General features: G+C 39.6%; 1 protein-coding gene across 2 annotated transcripts in view; it reads right to left on the reverse strand.

Annotated features, from left to right (window-relative positions):
• Positions 1 to 1,891: 1,891 nt before the first annotated feature.
• LOC128239945 (neurexin-1-like) overlaps positions 1,892 to 24,723 on the reverse strand; it is a 44,610-nt gene continuing 21,778 nt past the window's right edge. For both annotated transcript variants that reach the window (XM_052956404.1, XM_052956405.1), the window contains exons 10-27: positions 19,392 to 19,518; positions 17,988 to 18,078; positions 16,921 to 17,600; positions 16,420 to 16,595; positions 16,024 to 16,140; positions 15,313 to 15,500; positions 14,875 to 15,046; positions 13,999 to 14,097; positions 13,372 to 13,495; positions 12,309 to 12,595; positions 11,817 to 12,065; positions 11,313 to 11,483; positions 10,329 to 10,479; positions 9,498 to 9,627; positions 6,950 to 7,150; positions 6,579 to 6,734; positions 4,082 to 4,705; positions 1,892 to 3,793 (exon numbers count right to left, since the gene is read on the reverse strand). In XM_052956404.1, the coding sequence (XP_052812364.1) occupies positions 3,545 to 3,793; positions 4,082 to 4,705; positions 6,579 to 6,734; positions 6,950 to 7,150; positions 9,498 to 9,627; positions 10,329 to 10,479; positions 11,313 to 11,483; positions 11,817 to 12,065; positions 12,309 to 12,595; positions 13,372 to 13,495; positions 13,999 to 14,097; positions 14,875 to 15,046; positions 15,313 to 15,500; positions 16,024 to 16,140; positions 16,420 to 16,595; positions 16,921 to 17,600; positions 17,988 to 18,078; positions 19,392 to 19,518 (3,992 nt within the window). In that variant the 3' untranslated portion in view covers positions 1,892 to 3,544. The remainder of the gene's footprint in view (positions 3,794 to 4,081; positions 4,706 to 6,578; positions 6,735 to 6,949; positions 7,151 to 9,497; positions 9,628 to 10,328; positions 10,480 to 11,312; positions 11,484 to 11,816; positions 12,066 to 12,308; positions 12,596 to 13,371; positions 13,496 to 13,998; positions 14,098 to 14,874; positions 15,047 to 15,312; positions 15,501 to 16,023; positions 16,141 to 16,419; positions 16,596 to 16,920; positions 17,601 to 17,987; positions 18,079 to 19,391; positions 19,519 to 24,723) is intronic.

Genomic DNA, 24,723 nt, shown 5'->3' on the forward strand with positions numbered 1-24,723 from the left:
GCGGTTGCGAACTGTATGCGGTGGTGAAATGTATGCGGTTGCGAACTGTATGCGGTGTTGAAATGTATGCGGTTATTACCTGTATGCGGTGGCGAACTGTGTGCGGTGGTGAACTGTATGCGGTGGTGAACTGTATTCCTTGACAAACTTTAGGCGGTTGTGAACTGTTATTGGTGCTGAACTGTATTCGGTGACGAACTGTATGTGGTGTTGAACTGTATTCGGTGACAATGGTGTATGCAATGGTTAACTGTATGCGTTGACTGATGGCTTAAGTTACTCCTGCGCCAGATTATTAATATACGTAATATATTCAGTACCCCTTAGGCGTGTGACTATTTAACACAGCCTTCTTAGGCCTCGTCTCAATCTCCTCTTCGTTATATTCTATTTCTTTTATGTTCTCCAATTATTCCCCCAAAGTAACCATTTATTTCGTAAGAGAGCCATTAGTTTACAAACAGAAAGTTCCTACGACGAAAGCTTGTGGAACGACGTGAGTAGATTAATGAATTCAGCTGGTTAATTTTCTTCATTCTAACGCACTTGGTGATTTTTTATATCTTATGTTTTTAACGGTTTCAGGCTTAAACATTTTCCGTGAACAATACTTGCTCGGACCACTAAAAACCGTATTCATCGTCGCAAATATTAAAACACAACACAGCTATTCCTATACTCTAACGCTCTTGACGAAGTCCTGCAATCTGATCATATTTTGTAACCACATTTTTGTTGACTCAGTCGTATTCATACGCGAGCACTGAAACAACACGTGACTATAACTATATTTGGCGACCTTTAACACTCGTATATACCGCCACAAATTTCAAAATTACAACACAGTTATTTCTTTAATATTCTCAAATTAATGTCCCCAAAGTAACCATTCCTTCCGTAAGATAGCCATACGTGTGTAAACAAGAGTGTTCCAATGTTGAGAAATGACATGACTATGAAGTAAATGAGTTCAGCTCGTTTGGTTCGAAAAACAATTTACTGTCAAGGTATTATCACAGCATTGGCGTCGTTGTCGTGGATACCGTCATCATCGGCGCGCTAAAACTTCAACATTGGCAATAGCTCAAATCTGTTCAAGATATTCGAATGAATCTTGGTGCACATGTTGCAAGGCAATACGCATATATATAACAAGGCCCATAACTCTGACTTTAATCTTTTTTAGTTGTGCGCCTTTTTCTACCAAAAAACAACAAAAGAACCTTGGAGTTCGCTCACCGACACTCTTGTACTTCTTTTCATCAGACACAAAGCTCTATTCATTCAACAAGCTTAAAACATTTATATTGTGTATTTTTGAAATAAGTTATAGCTCGATGAAATGGAGTAAAACCTTAATGATTAACAATGGGCGGAATAAGCGTAGCAAACGAGCCCTTTCTTAATCATTAAGATTTTACTTCAGGTCATCTTACTGACTTAGAGTTCAACCTCATTGGCTGACACATTGTCAACGCAAAATCTGACAAAGGGTGTAAATCGGATGTATGGCAGTAGGCGGACTTTTAAACACCCGCGAAAGTTGTACTCTGACAACAGTAATTATATATAATATTTTTCAAAACACAGTAGCAGCTATGATCTAAAACAGAAGACATAATTAACGAAGAGGAGTGTCCCAAAAATGTGTGTGGTAAAATGGTATTTTTTAAATGCATATAAGCACACAAAGCCACACTGAACGATTTTAAAATATTTGACATTTGTTACGTTGACTCCTTGATGTTACGTCGGCGTGCGCCGGATTTAAAATAGTGATGTTTTTTAAACATACATATTTTTGTCAGTTTGGGGGATTTTATCTTAAATTTTGTCCACTATTGCAGGTATTATGTGTAGAAGGTGGTGGTAAACTCAACACTTCTCAGGGTTCTATCGTTTATTACCAGTGTATATAGAAAAAAAACATATCAATACAATATAATACAACAATAGACAAATGTTTAAAAGACAAAATACAAGGTGCATTACAATGGCCACGCTCATGTGTTGGAACACAATAGAAACACATACAAAACGGGTTTAATAGTTATTTAGATATTGATTAATACAAACGAACGACTAATAGTACACTATGTAATGATATGAAACAACTCACCAGGCTGTGAAACGATACAATTATTTAAATAAGATTCATACAGTTATGTTGAAACTGAATGCATTAACTATATACGGACAACTTTGCAGTTGTGCGTTTAGGTTGAGAATGATGAGAGAAACCTAGAAAGTTGGTGTGGAATGGTGAAGATATAAATCAACCAATGTAATCGTCAGTTAAATATATAAAACCTGTTTAAGACAACACACCATACAACACATTGTACATACTCGTACATGAAGGTTACATGGACTGAACGAATGAAAATTACAACATGGACTGTTTGGGTGGAATCGACCTGTCTTCATATGTAAACATACTATATTACAAATACCAATAACTCGCCAAAATTCACTCGTTTTGTAATGGCGATTGTCTACGATATTCTGGGACAGCCCGTTTTCTAATGTAATTATATGTATTTGTTGTTGTTTTTTCTCCGTTCAATTCCGATAGTTGTATAAATACGTTCTATCAATGATACTTAGGTGACTGAGAACTCAGTATGTGTATACCACGTGATAAATTACGTCATATATGCTTCAGCAGAAGGCAATATTTTACTTAAAAAATGAAGACTTAAATCAAAGATTAATTTTCTATAACTACACCATTTTAAATAAAACAAAGGGCAGTCTATGCCGCTTAAAGAACCGCGCCTACGTTTCATTACCGGGTAGTTTCATCAAACACTTCGACAAACCTGTTTCCAAAATAATGTTTTGACAGTGCTCCGTCAGACGGCAGTATTGTGAAAAGGTTTGTCGAAGTGTTTTAAAAAAAACTACACTCTCAACCAAACCCTAGTAAAAGACCTAAGGCGAGGCTCCGTAAGCGGCGTAGACTGCGCTTTGTTTCATTTAAAATGGTGAAGAAATAGGAAAGTTATCTTTGTTTAAAGTCTTCATCGGAAGCAAAATATTGCCTTCCGACGTAGCATTTGTGACGCAATTTATCACGTAGTATACACACACTGGTAGCATTTGTGACGCAATTTATCACGTGGTATACACACACTGGAACAAGAAGTTGAACATGTGTTTGTTTCGTTGGAAATAAGTAAAGCAAGCAAATGCATTAACAATGCACATACTTTATATATTCTGACATAAACGGAACATAGCATCTCTTAACTATATAAGTTCAAAATGAATCTATTGTATATTGTTAATGCTCTTAACTGTTTTCTTTTCAATTTCTTAAGGTTTCACTCATTTTAAACGAACGAAAAAAGTAACAAATTCTGATTGTTTTTTTTCTGTATTATTAGTACAGGGATAAACTTTCATTAATCTGAACCGATTACATTAGCTGGTCATAAAGTTGAAAACATAATTATACTTTTATAGCTAGTTAAGTTAAGACAAAAGAAGTTGTTATAAATTTTGTCCAGAAATCCGCCACGCATTAATGTTTTACATCAGTCTAGGAGCTGACGATCATCTTGATTTTCGATCTGACCACTTGCAGCATGATCAACTTCCGGGCGCCATATTTGTCTCCAAGGGCAACGATGGTTCCCTTGTCACGTGACATGGTGACGTAGAAGATGTCCACACCGCAGTTGAACACGCACGTTTCCGTTCCGTTCTTCACGTGCCACAAACGGATCGTGCCGTCAGCGGAACCGGAAACCGCGATCTCGTTGTCGCTCGAGAGCGCAGTGCACCAAACCTTGGAATGGAGATAAGAATAAATGCCATATTTTTAAGACTGCACTGTTATTCGTTTCAGCAACAACATTTTGAATTTAAATGGTATATCAAATATGACATTAATTTACAACTGTTGAAACAATAAGAAAAGCATGTTACAATATGAAAATTAAATATAGGTTTTGAAAATACACCACGGAATGATAATCCTGTCATTTGAATAATGACAAGCCTCAAAGGTTCTTTTTTAAGTTTACTTTAATTTAAAAGTTATTTTAGAATGTAACCTCACAACAGCTCCACTCACCTCGTCCGTGTGTCCCTGCAGCGTGTGAATGGGCCTCTCCGTGTGCATATCCCACACCTTCAATGTCCCGTCCGCCGAACCGGAAACCAGGTATCGTCCATCGTCCGATAACGTCACGCTCTTCACTTCCCGTGTATGCGCATGCGCACCGCCACTTCCGAGCAGTTGCCGGCTGGGTTGCGCGGTCTGGAGGCTCCAGACGACAAGGTCACCGTTTCTCAAACCTGTCAAAGCTTCGTCCTTTGGCAAGATAGCTGTTACTTCCGGATTTGCGTCTAATTTCAACATGGCGGGTTCATTTACTATATAGCTAGTCAATGTCATATCAAATGTCATAAATTCTGTGTCATTATCAAATGAGTTCGTAAATCCCGCTATTATATAGCGGTCGTTCTTCGATATGTTTAGGAAGGAAATGTAGTCATTATTTTCTACTGGCGCGTCATATCGCATTTCTTTGATCATTTGATTCCCCATAAGGTCCCAGGCGATAATGGACGTTGCATCCCCAAATTTGTCCGTCCGTCCGAAGAGTACTTTGTCACTATCATTCATGGGACACAGCGCGGAACAATACTCGCCCACAGCCATGGCCAGTGGCCGACCAGTCTGGAAATCCCAGATCTGAAAATAGGAGAATGCAATTCTTCACACTGGCTTTATTTCTTCGATATATTTCTGCGTGTGTACTAACAATATAATTATATAACAAAAGCTTTTTGACTGACTCTCTTTCCAAGCCCAGGGCAACATTTTAAAACGTTGTAGGGAAAGAGCGTTAATATGTATTGCTTAAGTAGGTTTTAGACGAAAATAGCGAGTTTATGCCATAGGCCATGATTACGAACAGTTTCAAATCCAATTCTAGACTCAGACTCTGAAAAGTACTTTTATTAAATTACAAAGAAACCTCTTTATTCAAATCGTTTTACAGAACAAATGTGAGTAATTGTACGTTTCGAATAGTTATATAATCCAGCAAATTTCACAATTCGACTAGAAAGAAAGTTACAATGAAATGAAAATTTGCAGTTTTGCCACTTAAGTCTGAACTCAAACTTGAGACTATTCGTTATCATAGCCTCTGATGCTCTAGCGCTTATAAAGTATCAATTGAATGCATGCATATACAAAAAACTCAAAATCACTTCACAAGTAACTGAAGTATGTCAATATCTTCCAACGATTCAGTTCTACCCGAAAGTTCTCTATACGAACCACCACATTATCGTTAATTATGAAATTGCCAGTTTTATCATCATGTCAAATACAGTTTCCATATGTGTAAAGACAGCAACTAGCCTTAACGTTTTTCTTTGAACGTTTAAACTATATGGACAGCACCATTCTGTTTGACAGCAAACTATGACGTTATATTACCTGCTTACGTCATTAACACTTTTCATACCTGCTTACGTCAATACCACTTTTCAAACCTGCTAACGTCATTAACACTTTTTATACCTGCTTCCATCAATACCACTGTTCATAACTTCTTCTTACGTCATTAACACTTGTCATAACTGCTAGCGTCATTACCACTTGTCATACCAGCTAACGTTATTACCAGTTGTCAGACCTGCTTACGTCAATACCACTTGTCATACCCGCTTACGTCATTACCACTTGTCATACCTGCTAACGTCAATACCACTTGTCATACCCGCTTACGTCATTACCACTTGTCATACTTGCTTTCATTAATACCGCTTGTCATACACGCTTACGTCATTACCACTTGTCATACCTGCAAACGTCAATACCACTTGTCATACCCGCTAACGTCATTACCACTTGTCATACCCGCTTACGTCATTACCACTTGTCATACCCGCTTACGTCATTACCACTTGTCATACCTGCTAACGTCTTTACCACTTGTCATACCCGTTTTCGTCAATACCGCTTGTCATACCTGCTAACGTCATTACTACTTGTCATGCCCGCCTACGTCATTACCACTTGTCCTACCTGCTTACGTCAATACCACTTGTCATACCAGCTTACGTCATTACCACTTGTCATTCCTGCTAACGTCATTACCACTTGTCATACCTGCTAACGTCATTACCACTTGTCATACCTGCTAACGTCTTTACCACTTGTCATACCTGCTTTCGTCAATACCGCTTGTCATACCTGCTTACGTCATTACCACTTTTCATACCTGCAAACGTCAATACCACTTGTCATACCCACTAACGTCATTACCACTTGTCATACCCGCGTACGTCATAACCACTTGTCATACCCGCTAACGTCATTACCATTTGTCATACCTGCTAACGTCATTACCACTTGCCATACCCGCTTACGTCATTACCACTTGTCATACCTGCTAACGTCATTACCACTTGTCATACCCGCTTACGTCATAACCACTTGTCATACCTGCTAACGTCATTACCAATTTTCATACCTGCTTACGTCAATACCACTTTTCATACCTGCTTACGTCAATACCACTTGTCATACTTGAGTGAAATATCGCGGTTACCTGTAGTGTATGGTTAAAGACGCCCTTCTTGCTTGAGTATTCATTAATCTCCATGTCCGCGTGCACGGCTCCCACGAGTAGCCGGTCCCCGCACACCAGGTGGAGGTTGGTAGAGCCTATCGTGTCGCCCTTCATGATGTGCTGTAGTTCACCCGTCTGAAAGAATAACATGGTGAACCGTTTTAGAAAGTATCCTTGTCTTCGCCTGAAGGTTCCCCCCCCCCGAAAGACTTGAACACATACAGACAATAGGCCATGTATGTAAATGATGAACTATTTTAGTAATCTCCGTTTTTAACGGGTATGAGTTGACTTTTAATACATTATAGTCAATAATGTTATTTATTGTTAAATATTACACCAAAACAGACCTGCATGTCCCAGACTTGCGGTGGTCCAAGGCTACTTCCGGTCACTACACTCCGTTCGTCTCCGGGTATCAGACAACAGTCTACTCGCACCTCATCCACTGCGTCCCCCGGTGTAACCGCCCCCGCTCCGAACCCGCCATTCGCCGATGACATCACGTATTGGCCCTGCTTGTTCATGGTGACCGTCTTGAGATTCTGGACCTGTAATGGAAGACAGTGTTGTTAAGAGCATTTTTGATTTGTTTGTTTTACATATAATTGTCAAAATAAGCCATCGTTCATCAATTGTCGCAGATCAGAATGAATATCGTTTATCTTTTGTTTTTGTTTTTTGTATATATTATTTTCATTAACTACAATTGCATTTCTGTCTATAAGGGTGGCTGGACATTAGCTTAGAATATATAATTTTGGGTTTAATAATCATCATTTCGATTTTGTACAACTGACCAACTGATCGCAAATACGATCATAAAACAAGAACACAATCTACATCACTCGTACAAAACTAGGCATCTACAATGTCATAGAGCAAAAATGAATACATTTGTACATTACAGGAAACGGCTGTAATCGAGGATTTATCGCCGATTGTTCAAGTGGCAGACTGTCATGGATGTGTACCGTATACACGTCCGTATCGTCACTTCCAGTCGCCCCACCGGAAGCGAGCGACTGTACCTCCATCCACCTGCCGGCGTCCACATTAATCCCCGTCAGGAGGTTGTGGAAGCTTGCATTTAGCTCCACGTCCAGGTCGCGACCACTTTCGGTCTTGAAGAATACACTTCCGGTCATGAAGATTCCGGTTCCAGTTTTGTCGCAAGTGACAATGATATTAATGGTAGAGCTGCCTTGAGTCGAAGATTGGCCGTTGGTTTCATCCATAACATGTACCATTGAGGATTCAGAACGCGTTTGTTTTTCTTGTAAAGGACTCTGGCTAATGTACGATGATGTTTACCGAACGGTCCGTTTGCTGGCCAATGAACGATGATGAACATTTTGCGTTTGGTCTGTTGTTTTCATCACCATAATTGACGACGACGGCTCCAACAATGTTCCCATCAATTCCGGACAGATCCTGCTTCTGTGAATCCATGGACGATGCACTGCTGTCAAACTTCCGCTCAGTTGATTTATTTTCGTCTTTTAATTGTGCCGTACATGTGGCTATTCATTGCTCACCGTCGAGGACGAACACTCGTTCATTTCAAAGGACTGCGAACTTTTGAGTTTTAGTATTCATGTTTACCTTTGCATACATATTGTCAATCGGTGTTTCCTCTCTGGTCATATGTTCGCCTCCTCCGAAACTGGCTGACTTTACGTCTTTCATTAGAACTACCATCAAATAGTACAGTGTCAATGGAATCGGACCGAACATTGGAACTACCATCCAATAGTCCAGTGTCCATAGAATCGGACCGGACATTGGAACTACCATCCAATAGTCCAGTGTCCATGGAATCGGACCGGACATTGGAACTACCATCAAATAGTTCAGTGTCCATGGAATCTGACCTGATATTTGAACTACCATCAAATAGTACAGTGTCCATGGAATCGGACCGGACATTGGAACTACCATCCAATAGTACAGTGTCCATGGAATCGGACCGGACATTGGAACTACCATCAAATAGTACAGTGTCCATGGAATCGGACCGGATATTGGAACTACCATCAAATAGTACAGTGTCCATGGAATCGGACCGGACATACGAACTGCCATCAAATAGTAGTGTCCATGGAATCGGACCGGACATTGGAACTACCATCAAATAGTACAGTGTCCATGGAATCCGACCTGACATTGGATATTATCGTGGTTGTAGATTCGAACAGATCATCTGATGAATCGTCGATGTGAGTCGTGGTGGATGTGCGTGATGTCTCACTTTTGAAAGTCTTGACATTAGTTTCTGATGAACTTTTCTCCAGTCGTTGGTATCCAGCTTTCGAACTTCCGGCAGCGGGAACCTGTAGTGATGACTTCCGGATTGACGTATTCCTATTTTCACGAATTTCGATGAACTCTCCCCTCCCTGGCATTGTCTGGTTACCCCGGTTGCTGTAGCTGGCATGTGGAGCACCGGAAGAATGCAGCGTAACACATGAGCTGTTTACCGATACAGTTAATTTCATAAAAACTGATCACATAACACAAATCTTATTCTTCTAAAAAATTGTGATTTTGCAAATGCATTGTCGGTTAGTTATTCTTTTAAAAGCTGATAACCATTTCGCACATATGACGAAACACGAATTCAAACATAATAATGTTTTCCAAACGAGAGGGTGGGGCGGGTACACCCTGGGGTTGTGCACAATCCATTGTAGTCTAAAGCTCTCCTTTGGCACACAAAGATTTGTCAAATTGACCGGGTTGGGGGCTGTCTCGGCTATAAAAAGTGTTAAACCAGGTCAAGTTTATTTCCCGGGTGAAATATAAGGACCCCCCTCTCCGGTTTGGAAAAGTCATAGAGAAGTGCAATCAGTATACACACAAAGTAAGACATGCCTAAGCTCAAGGTAATCCTCTTACCTGGTAGTTATAGTTGGTGTTGAGTGTTGAGAAAGAGTAGGACTGGTCCGTTACCTCCCCGGTACCTCCAAGCGGTATGTCGTAATCAGGGAAATCGTCATCACCCGCAGAGAATTGAGATAATTCTTGTCTAAAACATATATACACATGCTATTACCTTTATAGATACCATTATAGAATTCAAAACATGTTTTATATCTCTTGGTCGGTCAATATTGTTGGAGTACCGCCTTTACTTTCATAACACTACTTCGTGATGAAATTTTAGTTGGCTGGGAATGCCGACGAAGGTGTGAATGTACATGTCCGGTATATCCGCTATCCATAGTACCGACGACACCGCTGTTAGACTGCATGGTGTTGGATGATAGCTGGCGACGGTATTAATGTACATATCACCTATTGTCACCAACCCAGTTTATCCGCGGTCAATAGTACCACCGCCACTGCCGTAAGACACCATGGTGTTTGATGATAGTTGGCGGAGTATGCCGACGACGGTATACATGTACTTAGAATACAACTTACATTTTCAGCCAATGAAATTGCAGATAAGCAATCTTTAAGTACTACGCTAAATCATAGATTTCATCTTTCGCGGTTGTTTAAAGGTCCGCCTACTGCCACTCATCCGATACACAAACTCTGTGTCAGATTTAGCATTGACAATGTGTTAGCAAATGAGGTTGTATTCTAAGTCAGTTAGACGACCTGAAGTAAAATCTCAATGATTAAGAAGGGCCTGTTCGAGACACCACCCATTTTTAATCATTAAGATTTAACTTCAGGTCATCTAACTACATGTATTACATATCACCTATTGTCACCTACCCAATATATACGCGGTCCATAGTACCGCCGCCACTGCCATAAGACTGCATGGTGTTGGATTGATAGTTGAGATTGGAAGAGTACGACGAAGACGTTATACGTCGGTCTGCCGTCGGGGAGCCGATCGCCGTACCAATGTTTGAAAAGGTGACTGAAAGAGGAGCCGACTGGCTGATTTAAATTGAATACAGATACGAGTAGAAGTTTATTGAAGTCTATTTTAAATTGTATTTCCTCTCTAAACAAATCAAGTAATCGTTGATGATTAGAACCACTTGAAATAATCAATAAAATCAATAATTTACAAGCAAGTTACATGGTACAGATATCTATGAACATGTATGCGTTCTCCTTACTTAATAAATCATTTGTTCAAGAATGGAACTTGACTAAGACTATAAGTATCGTCCATGGTCGAGAGTGTCATCCCCACCCGAGCGAGGGTGTTTTGCGGAAACGAGGCAAAAAAAACCTGAGCGAGGGTTGGGAGGAACCTATCTTACACGAGCGGCAATGGTAGATGCTTTTTCTCCCACCTCACTCCAACTTAGTAAAATGTATTTTAATTTATTCTTTACATAAGGCTACTTTTTATCTTTGCCCGTGGGATTTCCAGGATGGCCAACAGTTTGGATCTACTTATCTGGGGTGGGAGAAACTGGAAGTCGCGGTTGTGGAATATTTACCTTTTTTTATTAAGGTAAAAACGGCTGCTTGGTTTCATACAAAGTTCGCATAACAAACTAAGCAAAGACCTTTCTGCCACCAGATTGGACTGTTGTTATCATTACTCTCTAATCGGATCATAGGATGTTAGTGGGAAACTATTTTATTTCTCCGTTTGTTTGTGAAACCGAGGTCTGTAAATTAACTCTTAACAATCGAGCAGTTTGAAAAGTCAGTCGAAGCAAAACTAATGCATTATACAAATAATAAAAAAGAAAAGGAGAACACAGAAAAAAAAAACATAACAGGAGGGCACACCTGTAGACATTAGAGTTGAAAAATCGGTAACGTCCGCACCGCCAGCACCGCCAGCACCGCCAGCACCGCCGGCTCCCGCGTCGCCACCCGCGCCGCCACCGGAAATGGAAGTAGACGTGGATTTGATGTATGAAAGGTATGTGGAGTTTCCGCCGCCCGCACCGCCGCCGTCTGTGAGAGGAAGGGAGGAGAAGCGAGGGATGAGCGACCGGAATTAACCGGAAGTTCATTCAGATATGCGTTGCTGATATGTTATCAATACATATTTTCCAATCGATAGTTTCGGTATATCAGTTTTACTAGAGGGATTAATATAGCCTAATAAATATTGAAGATATTATTCTCATGCAAGATAAAGGAAAAAATGATAAATGTAAATGCCATTCTGAAAGTATAAGTCATGCTTGGAATTATATTATTCGAAATATATTACGATGTTTTTTGTTTATTTTAAAGGCAATGTACAACTATTATGATTAAACTGATGACTGCAATATGTCATACCTGCCGCTGATCCATCCACAACCGTAGCTGTAAGAGCTCCGGCTCCGGCACCTCCCGCTTCACCTCCAGCGCCGCCCGCTCCCGTGCTTGCCGCCTTGACGGCCCCCAGGTTAGAAGTGGGTCGTGGAGAGGATATGCTAATGCCGGCGTCACCTTTGGCCGCACCGGCTCCGGGAGAGAGGCACGTGGGCACACCGGGCTTCAGCTTGTATAGCGCCCACATCAGACTCGTTAGGAAGGCCATAGTACCTGGGAATTGTCGATGAATCGTCGATTATTTAGGATGAGAAAAGACGCTTATTTGTTTAAAAATATTATTTGTAGTTAGCAGGTACCGTGACTAAATAATATAAATATGCAGACGTAAAACATGTTGGGTTGAATAAGTTGTGTTTAAACTACTTCAATTCTCTACAAACAACAGAATACAACTATTATAATAGTTTGAACACAAGTAATTTAAACGATTAAATGAGACGGTGTCCCACATACCTAGAACAGTTCCGACCACAGCACCGGCCCGAGCTCCGGGCATGATCGGTCCTCCAGCCCTGGCCACTTCCACAGGTGCTGCGTGCGGGACGGTTCCCACGCTGATGCCGCTTCCGAGAGAAGAGAAATGGCCCCCAGTCTCGCCAAAACTTGGGACCCTCGGGGGAGTGCCACCATCGCCAACACCGCCGACGCCTGTACCGATTTCTGCACCTCCGCCGACATTCACGGGAACCTTTTCCGCCGGATTGATAATAAGATCAGGCGGGACAGGTGAGGTCTTTCCGCTGTTAGATAACAAAGGGGAAGTCAAGAAAAAAAGTGAATGGCAGTTAAATGTCAGTTATAAATATGATACCTGACAATCGTTTTAATGGTTTTAATTGGGTGCAAATTAATTTCAAGATACAAAATGACACGAACAGTAGTTACTGATTGAAGCAAAGTGTGACATATGTTGTGTTACAAGACATTGAGTGTCGTAATATCATATCGTTTTTAAATATATGAGTGTGATATTAAAAGTTTACACATGATATATTACGGAATTTGATTAGTGTCGCCAGAGGGGGCGATGGAGTGCTAATCCATTTGGGTCTCCCCGCATGGGCCTGAATTTCTTCATTGTCGATATTTGTTTTGTGAAATGTACATTTGAGGTACTTAATTTCACAGTTTGGACCAAGTCATTAGTACTTTTGATTAGAGGTACTTCCTGGGGAATTACACGCCACTAGTTTCTTGTGTCATCTACCAAAGCTCTCCAACTCCCCTCCCCAATTACCCCGCCTCACCCACCAACCGGAAATCACTTGTCTTAGAAAGCACAATGTCTACCCTGTTGATTAAACATTTTCCATGCTCGTCCAATACACCTTTTCGTCACCTTCATCTACCTACCTCCAACATTCACTCCCATCCCACCCCTTCCAATCCTTACTCTCTCACAAATCTCACCCGCCGGGCACCAGTAGGTTAATCCTGACTAGGACCACGTCCAACCATCATCCTCACTTCATTCCCACCCCACCCGCGTCATATTCCTCCCATAATCCCAACTCACCCGCCGGGCAGCAGTAGGTACGTCTTCGTGAGCACAACGTCTCCCCGCATGTTCACGAGTTTCCCGTGCAATGCCGTGTTGGAAAGGAGAAGATCCAGCCATCGGTGGCCGTTGTAGTAGGCACCTGAAACATTTGGGGTAGGATATATTTTGATAATGAGCTTAAAGGAGCCACCTTGTCATCAAGCGTAGGACAAATTATCGTAAACCTGGTCACCGGTTTCATTGTTCATTTTAATTGCAAATCAAATAAACATTGCGAAGGCTGATAGCCGTTGGTTTCTGAATACATAGTTGAACTACTCAGAAATATTAATTCGAAAAAAGATCGTACAATACGTGCGTAGATCAGATGACCTCAAAGATACAATTAAGACCATAAATGGAACAGATTACATAATTGTTTTAGTATTACTTTACGTAGGTTTTCCATAAACATGACATTTTGAAGCAGTAACAACTAGATTTGTGGACCCGAGGCTCTACTTCCGGCGACGCCGTAAGCGTTTCCAATTATATCGTACTTTTGGTATTGAAGTTGTTTATGTGTTATTCGTTTTGATAATTATATATTTGACCAAATATTGTTCGCATACTTAAAAAATATATCAAAGCCATTAAACTTACCTCCGATAATTCCGTAGAAGTTTCGGATGATGGCTCCCTTGGAGTCTATCCGGCCTCCCAGCATTACCCGGTACACGCTGTTGAATAGCGACACAACGCCTGGGAAATATGTACATAGTAAATAATGACTGTTGGTAGCAGTAAACCAAAAACAAAAACAAAACGCAAAGTCTACCCGGCCTCCAACCATGAATGGATACACGCTGTTGAATGGGGACAAAACGACTGGAAAATATGCACAATGTAAATATTGAATGTTTCTCGCTGTAAACGAAACAAAACACGGAGTCTATCTGGTCACCCAGCATGGCATAGCAACACAACGCGTGGGAAATATGTACATTAATATGTATATGAATATTGACTGTTGGTAGCAGTAAACAAAATAAAACACGGAGTACATCCGACCTACCGGCATTTACTCGGTACACGCTTTTCTGAAAATGAATGCTATGCCTGAAACTTACGGGGATGTATGTATGATTATATTAATACTAATAATTATGCAAATAAAGACTTTGATATATCGTGTTATATAGTTAATAAATTATCTTTTATTTGACAGTAGAATCCTGATCGGTCCTTTTCATGTGAAGAAAAAAAAAGTCGTTTCAGACCATGAGAATGCACTCTTACCAACACTTATCGGCACGTATGGTTGGGAAGTTTGGGGAGATGAAATATATATGTATGGGGATTAATTGTGTGTTTAGTGAGCTGTTGGGGCATCTACAGGCTAGCTTTCCTGCATGATGCTTTATGTATGGACGTACATGTGTTAAATTTGTTAGCTTTGTGGCTACTTCTGTTAAAATTCGGTGTTATTGATATATAAGAAGAGGGGATAGAGGCGAATTTCAGGGGCGATGGGCGTACTTTTGTTAACGGCCAACTGTGTAGGGAGCTGGTCCACCTGCAATGTGCTGTTACTGCCGGTTCGGATGTAGCGAACCACGTGGTATTGCCCGTCGTTGAACACGCGTGAATTCTCCACGAGACGCACAAGACCACTTCCGGTGTTAGCCTCAGCGACTACGGTTCCATTTTCCTGAAACATGGAAGAATTTGGTTTGACCGATGAGAGTTCTCTTCTGACGTGGTGTAAATTCAGCCCATAAAACATACTACATTAAAAGTAACTATAACACTTACATTTATGAAGAACGAAACGAACATCAAATATTATGAGTGAACACTCAAATGTCTTATCTCTATCTATTCGTTGTTGTCTAGGCTACTCGCTATACGCCAACACACCTCTATACAAAGTGACATTCAAATGCATTGAAAGATGGGTGGGGCATTTATACTCACCAGCCTAATCTCTATATACTCGTTGTTGTCCAGGCTACTCTCTATACGGTAAAGCACTCCGTCCTTTTCGAGCGTCTTGAAGCCGAAAGCAAGCATGTCCGTGTCCGAGTTCACCTGTTTGTGCTGAGGGAACTCGTATACCACGATACCCTCTTGACCGTTCTTACCAAAGTAGTAACCATTAGGATCTGAAATGTAAAAAGCTCAATGAGGGAAATCGTATTAATGCCAAACCAAATAAAATCGTTTGTTTCCGATCTCTCTGGGCCAAAAAATACGTTTTCTTTATATATTTTTATGTAAAACTTTGTCTGATAATGTGGTTCAAACTGAAACCCATCGACATTTTGTTAAGGTCGACGTTAACTAGTGCATTATATAAAGAACACATTACCTTACGTGCAAGAAACTACTGAAATGATATATCCAAAAGGAGAACAAAATCAACGTTCAGCATATTTTTTTATGTCCGGTGGCAATGAAAAAGTTGGGTCGGGTGTAAAGAAATAGGGTCGGTCGGAAAACCGGAAATAATCAGGTGCTTTGTTACACTTTATATTTTATCTGTAGAATTAGTTATTCCAATATTTAATTACGATCTGCAAGTGAATCACACGTATCTGTTTTGAAAAACAAGGTTGGTAAGCTAATTAAACTTTTAGAAAAGTTTATGAAATACAGGTCTCAAACTGTGTCCGGAAGTGTACTCACTGGTAATACAGGGGATGCCCACGAGCCCTGTCATGTTACAGTCGCACCAGAAATCGTTCACCCTGGGGACACAGACGCCTGGCCCACAGGCGTTAGGCTGGCACTGCACTGTCAGGTCTGTAGGTGGGATAAGTATGCATATAAAAGTATGTGGGGATAGAGAAATCATACAATGCCTTCTTCTCCCAACATGACACACGTGTCATATTTGTCTAGGTTCAATAATGATACAAGTGCAGAATGAAAATGGGTATGCTACAAATACTAGATTTTTTCAAAGCTTTCGAAGGACACGTTCATAATTTTATATGTTCAATAATGATAAAAGAGCAGAATGAAAATGGGTATGCTTCAAATACACGTGTCATATTTGGAAGGACACGTGTCAAATCTTACCCGTGCATCCATTGAGGAGCTTCGTCTTATCGCTTGCGTAGCTGACGAGGTCTGGGACGGCACCGTTTAGGTCGACGGACGCCAGGCAGCCACGGAACCCCTTCCGTGAGTCGAGCAGCGCCGTAACTTCCGGTTGTGAGAACAGCGCTGTCGGCATCCCGCCAATGTATAACATGCTGGAAAGAGTGGGAGAGGATCATGATAGTGTTATTTAAAAAAATATACAACATTACAGGAAAAATAATACAATTCAATATTACTTTAGGAACTCTATCCTGCTTTATTTAACTCAGTTATAGCAGGATTTTTGATATTGTCTAGTTTATTTTAACATGTATCTGTCTACTTTGTATTTCGTGGTCAAGCTTGATTTGTCTATGTTGAGTATCGAATTTGAAAACCGAATTGTGTATGTTCCAACATTTTGGCTCGAAGTATTTTATCTGGCAACCGTGCCGGTATTCAGTATTCATAAACGCTGCTAGATATAGGATCACTTACCCATTGAGAGACAGCGTGTTCCGGTTACTGTTGGACACCTGCACCGTCTCCCCGTCCACGCGCACTGTGAACTGTCCGCGGTCACTGAGTGCCACTTGAACGTCATGCCACGTGTTATCGTTCAAATTCCGGGTCGGTATCACCGTGTGCATGATCCCAGCGCCAAGGTTGAACGCAAATCGGATATGCCCGTCACTCAGCTCAATGGCGATGACGTCACTTCCTATTCCGCTGTTGTAGAGGATCAATCCGTTCGACTCTCGGGTCTTAAATTTGAACATTATCTTTAGCGTGCGACCAACTGTCATAGATGGAAGCTGGAAGAAGGCGCCATCGGAAGTGACAGTGATTGGCTTGTACGTGAGAAGCGGTAAGAGGTCAAAGGGGAGGTCAAAGATCCACTTCGCCGAGGACGACTGTCCCTTCAGCTGACCAAAGAGTTCCTGTCCGTCATAGACGAAGTTCTGCATGTAGCCTATGTAGTTCCCTCCGCGCAGTTCGCCGGTCTCCCCAATGGAACCAAACTTGATGCGGTCGATGTAAAGGTTGTAGTTCTCGCCTCCAATGACACCGACGGAACGTGGCTCATCGTCCACCCAGATTTGAACGTCGTCGGCCCGCCGGCGGATGTACATCGTGTGCCACAGATAGCCATTCAAGACACTACCGGTCACGAACGTCTGATATAGGTAAACATGGTTTGTACTGGTAACAAGTTACTAAAACGGTGTAATGGCGGATAGTATACTAATTCCGATAAAAGTTAAAAATCTGTAGAAATCAAATTAAAGCCGCATAATGCCGAATAAATAGAGTTTAAACTTGACAGGAGCATTCATAACATAATTCATTGCATGCTTTCGAATACGTTGTATGTCATCATCACTATGCCTCAAAATGAATTGAATAAAGCAGGTCACTGGTCATGATGAAAAGACTTGCAGGTGACAGTGAATGAAAATATTTGCTACAACGGCCTATTCCTATTCCCACAGGAAGTTATGATTTAGCTAAGCCATTTTTTAATTTGATACAAAATATTGACGGAACGGGTTTCCAACAAGAACCTTGGACTGTCCGTCCACCAGAAAGGTGATCTTGAGGCGACCGTCGTCCAGTTCCGCCTGGATGTAGTCGCCCTTGCTGTCTGCCTCTGTACTGTAATAAAGGATGTGTGTGTGTGAAATTTGTGACGTATGGATGTGAGGTTTTGGTGAAATATGGAATATAAGGTTTAAAGGTATGTTGGTAGGACCGAAAGGTGAATGAGCATAATACAGAGCTGTGAGTAATTATGTCTCCCCTCATAAATGGGGAGACATATTGTTTTTGCTCAAGTTTTCTGTCTGTCCGTCTGTCCGTTCGACCGTCACAAATCGTGTCCGCTCCATAACTCTTGAAAAGCTTGAAGGATTTTGAAATAACTCGCCATCAATATTCACCATATTAAGACAATGTGCAGAGCACATGTTACAGCCAGCTCGGTTCAAGGTCAAGGTCACACTTAGAGGTCAAATGTCATATGACTACAATTCGTGTCCGCTCCAAATCTCTTGAACCCCTTGAAGGTTTTTGAAATAACTCTCGCCACAAATGTTCATCATATTGAAATGATGTGCAGAGTGCATATTACAACCAGTTCGGTTCAAGGTCAAGGTCACACTTTGAGGTTAAAGTTCATATGACTATAATATGACTATTTTTGTGTGCGCTCCATATGTCTTGAACCCCTTGAAGGATTTTGAAATTACTTGCCATAAATGTTCACCATATTGAGACGATGTGCAGAGCGCGTGTTAGAGCAAGCTCGGTTCAATGTAATAGTCAGAGGTCAAAGGTCATATTATTGTAATATGACTTTATTTCGTGTCCGCTCCATATTTCTTGAACGGCTTGAAGGATTTTAAAACCTCGCCCACATATTTTTATCATATTGAAACGATGTGCAAAGCGCATATTACAACCAGCTCAGTTCAAGGTCAGGGTCACACTTATGACAATAATATGCCTTCATTTCATGTCGGATGTTTTATTACAAAAACAACCGTCTAGCTGTATTTCATTTTGTACATATTCGACACAATCACTTTTTTCTCCCCTCCCCCTCCGCTAAAAAAAGAAAAGAAGGTCTGTATTGTTTCTTAAAACAATCTATTAGACGAGCATAATATAGCTGACATTATAGTAACAGTCAGCTGTAACATCATACAGTAAAGAAACATTATAAAGAATAGGATGTACACAGAAATTCCCATTACTTCTTTAAGAATAGGCCTTCGGACCTTCTTGAATGACCAGTAATGATAGGGGCAATGCTCCATAAGAACGGTAATCTAGCTGTTATACTTTTCATGTTTACTGTCAATGCTTTCTAAAATTCAATCGGAGCACCTTGGCCATTTTCCTTCGAAACAACATGGTATGGCGGAGATGGCAGAGGTGTTCCGATTGTCTAACATTATTTCCCCTACCGGAATAGAAGCGTATCCTTAAACGGCGTGTTGAAGCGGACAGAGAGGTCGTTGGTGTGGGTCACGTCACGGTTGACAAAGTTGAACGCGGTGGAGAAACTCCCGTCCCACCGAGCAATCGCTGCGTCTGCGTTTAAAAAAAAGAACAAGTCATCATCGCTTTTTGAGCGGGAAAGTGTTATGGCACGTGGATGGTTTTTGGACTAGGGCACTTGTGGCCTAGTGCATAGCCATAAACACATTATCTGCATTCTCAAGCCGTATCTGGGGGTTCACTGACGTAATGTATTCGTACGCTGTATTTTGATTGGATTGCCATTAGCGAATTTGAATAATCAAAGTAGTACCAGAACTGATGACAATGAAAACATCCAATAAAAATAGTTATCCTAACAATTCAAGCTAACTGTATGTTCTTTTAATGAAGCACAATAAATTCATACGTAGCGAGTGAGTTAATCGGGTTAACTACATGAATGTTCTTGGATACGGTCAGGTTATATGCAATAATATGAACATATTAGAAAAGTACAAAGAAATTTGTTTTCCGTTCAATGCTCTGTATTGATAGACTGGTACCCTCTTTCTCTTTTATCTGAAAATAAATCAGTATCAGCTAACCGCGGTGCCCGTCGCGCATTCGAAATGTATTGTGAATTCATACGTAAAGCGAATAAAGCGTGCGGTCTAAGTAGAAAACAACCAGGAAAGTTGGTTAAAAAAAGTATTGTTATCTTTTGTATACAATGTTGGTATTCCGAAGTCGTTCCCTGTTCTTTTTTTGACATAATTTGCATGTTTCCGTGATATGTTCTTTTCGATACAAAGTTTTTTAACTAATCATCGCATGTCACTTAGCACTTTTTTAAATACAACATGATTTTTGGTATTTATTGTTCAAATACTATTAATGTTAACTAAAAAACATATGCCGCGTTATATTTTTTCGGAAAAGTAAATCCAGTCTACTTATTGACCTCAAAATTTACTCTGATCAGAGCGGCCGAACGACATGTATGTTATCACTGCTTCCGGATGCTGATGATGTGAATTTCATAGTGTTTTATTGAGGAAATTTATCAATAAAGCCGCCATTGAATGATTACCACCATCAAACGGATTTATTTTCATCTTACCGTGGGTAGCATTTTTAATTTGACACGTAAATTTTCAAGCAATACAAGTTCGTTTGAAAAAATCATGTGATTTCAATTTTGCAACATGGAGATAAAAAATATCAAATATGCGCATACTTACTTATGAAGTTTCATTCTAAATGAAGCCAAATGTATGAATATGTGCACAGCATCTGTGAATAAGGTGATTCTTTACCTATGTGCATAGAAAAGTCTTGGAGCCACTCTCAGTGTAAGTACATGACATTGTGATAAACCATCGCCATTGATAAAACAATCTTGCATGCTCAATGTTGATTTCCTCTCTTATAATGCACCAGTCAATTGTAACCACGGCCCCCTCGGGGATATACCAGGAAAAGGGCTGTGTTTTTACCTTTCAGGTGTCCTCGTAGCTAAAGAACTTCAGCGAACACATTATATATTACCTTTTTGGACGTGTTGTAAACATCAAAAATATGAATATCAACATTAAAATTATGAAAGCCAGAACTAGTGTTCTCGCAATGCCGGGTGATTGCGGTGGTTTTGTCTTCCCTTAAAATATATCAGGGAATTGCTCTTACCTTAGATCCCCGGGGTGCGGGGTTATTCACGGGGTTTTACCACCAGTTCGTTCTCGAGTGTTTACAATTGACTGGTGCATACTTTACAAGTTCTATTTCTGAAGACGCTTTGTGCTCACTTTTTGTTTTCTAGCCAAGAATGAAAATCAAAAATCAGTAAGAGATACAGTATGGTGATGCATTGTTGTTGATAGATCAATATAAATTTGTGAAATATTTGAGGGAAAGGTATTTGGTTAAATAATTTACAAGTGTAACTTTTGAGTTTTATTTAACAATGCAGTGCCGAATATTGTGGAGATAGAATTGAATTTGTATTAATTAATCAGTTGACTTGTGGCGTTTCCGGAACAAAATTGAAATCAAAATATTCAATAAAGTTCCCTTATCACCCAATGTTGTGGAATAGTGAAGTAATGAAGATTTAACCTTACAACAGTCTTTCTCAAATGCTGTCCAGGCTTTTTTATGTTTAAGAATAACTAACCTCGCGATGTCAGAACAGAAATCATCTTGGCATGAGATTGGATCAATATGGATCATTATGCACCAGTCAATTGGTAACCACGGCTCCCACATCCGGGGGTATACCGGGGATAGCCGGCGAAATGGGCCATGTTTTTACCTTTCAGGTGGCCTCGCAGTGCCAGGTCTTCCCGGAAAATACAGTGTGTATGGGGCTAAACCTAATGTCCCTTGGGTGCGGGGCATTTGGTGGGGACTTTACACAAGCAGTTTGAAACCTGGATAATTAAAACAAATCTTGGTTGTAGACCATTACTATTAAATATTTGATAAGTCACAGACATTATAAGGTACAGTTTAAAAGGCTGTACTAAGTTAATGATGAAAAAGCAAAAATTTAAAGAAAATTGTGTAAAATTGACATAAACTTGGTATCGATGTGTACAATTCATGCATTGAAACTTACTTACTGATGATCCCCATAGTTTAGAAATGATTTATTAATAGCAGTTATTTCGTGTTTTTCCATTAAAAAAGATTACTAGGTATGTCTACCGAGTAGAATTCATTCCTTATGCGTGATCTGCCGTTGATGTTATTACATGATATTAGCGAGTTAGGTATACCTCTGGAAAATTCCACCCAGTAAAAGTAAGTCTTCATAGCATAGTGGATACGACACTTCACTGCATTTTTTTTTCATTTTGGTATTTTATTTACAATAACGATATCAAAGAGTAAAATATTTTGTTAAAAAGTGTCCTTAGATTCGTTACAGGAAAAAAAACAACTTTTTTTGGTGCCAATCTGGTGTAAAGTCCCTTTCATAAACAACAAGTGAAGCCAATGCTGTATTAATTTGAGACAAACAAAAAGGAGACAGCACAAAGTTCAAAAAGTGTGACCAATTTGAGAATACCTTACATAATCTATACATTTTCATGCGATTCGGACAATTTTAATGCTAGAAATCACGAAAAAATCATTCCCTTGAATTAATCCTGTCATAGTTTAAAGCTGCACTCTCACATATTTACCGTTTTTACAACTTTTTTGTCTTGGAAAGAGCAAATCTTTGCGTAAACATCTTCAAACCAATGATATCAGATTGCTGACAAACAATCAGCTCGTAGATTGTCATATTTCCGTTCGAAAATCAATGTTTTATGGCTTAAACCGTGACTAACAGTTTAAGAATAATGCTTAAAACATCATGTTTTTAACTTTAATATAAAAATCTACCATCTAAATTATGGTCAGCAGTCTTATATAACTGGTTTTCATGGATTTTCGCAAAACTTGGCTCGTTCCAAGACAACAAATAAAAAAGTTTTCAAAATGAGAGTTCAGTATATGTGAAATATGTGAAGTATTCCAAAAGATACCATTTGTTCAGCTTGTGTAAATAATGAGAAAATTGTTAAGTAAAATTATTTATTGTTTATCAGGAAAATGTTAAAATCTCATGTTTAGGCCTATAGTGATCATACTTGATTGCTATGTTATTGGCACTTTTTGCAATATGTTTTATTTATTGCAATATCTATGTTGACTTCAGTTTGTAGATAAGAACTAATGGTATAGGTGATGTGAGAATGATCTCGTAAGTATTTAAAACCACTTTTGGTATAATTTTTTTTTTAGTTTTTTGCTCCAATCTTGTTCTGTTTAGCTTTTGAAGATTTTCAAAGTAACTGCAAAACAAGTGCAGCTGTCTGGAAAGACTATGTCAAACCCTGACCAGATATAATTTCTTGTCTTTTCAAATGACCAACTTAGCAATGGTTTTATCATAACATAGGATATTGATTTTAAAGAACATGTTAGTGTTTTTGTATGTGGAATTAAATATCATAAGTGGCACTAAATTGAACATAATTTATAGTTCTCATTGATATTACACATAGCCCCAAGTACTTGTTGATCTAAGATTTAAGGCTTGGATGGAGTCAGGGCAAGAAAAACGCATGTTAATACATTGTACTTTCCAACGCAAGAACAGTTTGTTTATTCAAGTAAATAAAGCAATCCCCACACCAAGGAACTGCAGTATTGCTTAACAGTTGTCTTTTACAATGATTGTTCAAAGTTACCTGTGGGTTAAAGATGCTCTGTCCACGGGGAAACAGGTTTTGTACATAATAGAGTTATACGTACTGCGTTTTGATCCAGGAGGTTGTATTCGACTCAAGTAGATTTTTTGCAGATTCGGATTTCACAAGGCACAAGCCGAGTAAAATCAAAATCTACAAAAAACTACCAGAATCAAATATGACATGCCGCCATATCCGGATCAAAACGCAGTACTAATAACCCTTTTATTATATACATTACTGATTAGATCACTTAGAAGCCACATCTTTGCATAATAAATTTCATTTTGAGGATGCACTCATTGGTGTACTGAACGTCAATTCAATATTGCGCAACATACTTGTTATGACGTGACGTCACAAGAGTGGTATATGGCCGTATTGCACTGGAGCGGAATATGGGTTAAAGTATTTTGTGATATGTATTGCATGTGGATTGATGATGGGTATATAATAAAGAATATAATTATGTTTGATATTTGATGGTCAAAGTATTTAAAAGACATTTCAATAGTTCATACTTTAAAAACGATATTCATCTCATCTTAGTCTACTGAACTTGCTTTGCTAATAATAATTCTTCAATTTTTAAATAAAAACTACTTCCTAATAGCATTGTGTATGCAGTCTGACATAGGTGTACAATGTAGATGTCTTTTACAAAGATTGTTCAAAGTATGGCCCTGTGGTTTAAAGCTTCCCTGAAAAAAGAGGTGACAGGTTTTCTATATAGTATATAATTACATCATTAAAAATCTTCTCTGAAACTGCAAATAACAGACCTTTGATATAAAAGGATTTGATCAAATTAAAGAAGTATGTGTGCCAACCACGTAAAATAATTTGTACAAGTCTGATTTAACTTTAACGACTTTGAGAAATTCAAAAGAACTATGCCCCCCACCCCCCTTACTCTACACACACTTAACTAGAATTTTCAAATTTTCTTTGCAGCTTGCAAGCAGTTTTAGGCCAAAATTTAAGCTAGCCCATTAAACAGTGACCCCTTGTGATGTGAGCCGATTTTTTCAATGCTTAGAACATGGTTGTCAACATTCCCCTGAATGAAGCC

The sequence above is a fragment of the Mya arenaria genome, chromosome 7 (genome assembly GCF_026914265.1).
Source record: "Mya arenaria isolate MELC-2E11 chromosome 7, ASM2691426v1".
NCBI lineage: Eukaryota > Metazoa > Mollusca > Bivalvia > Myida > Myidae > Mya > Mya arenaria.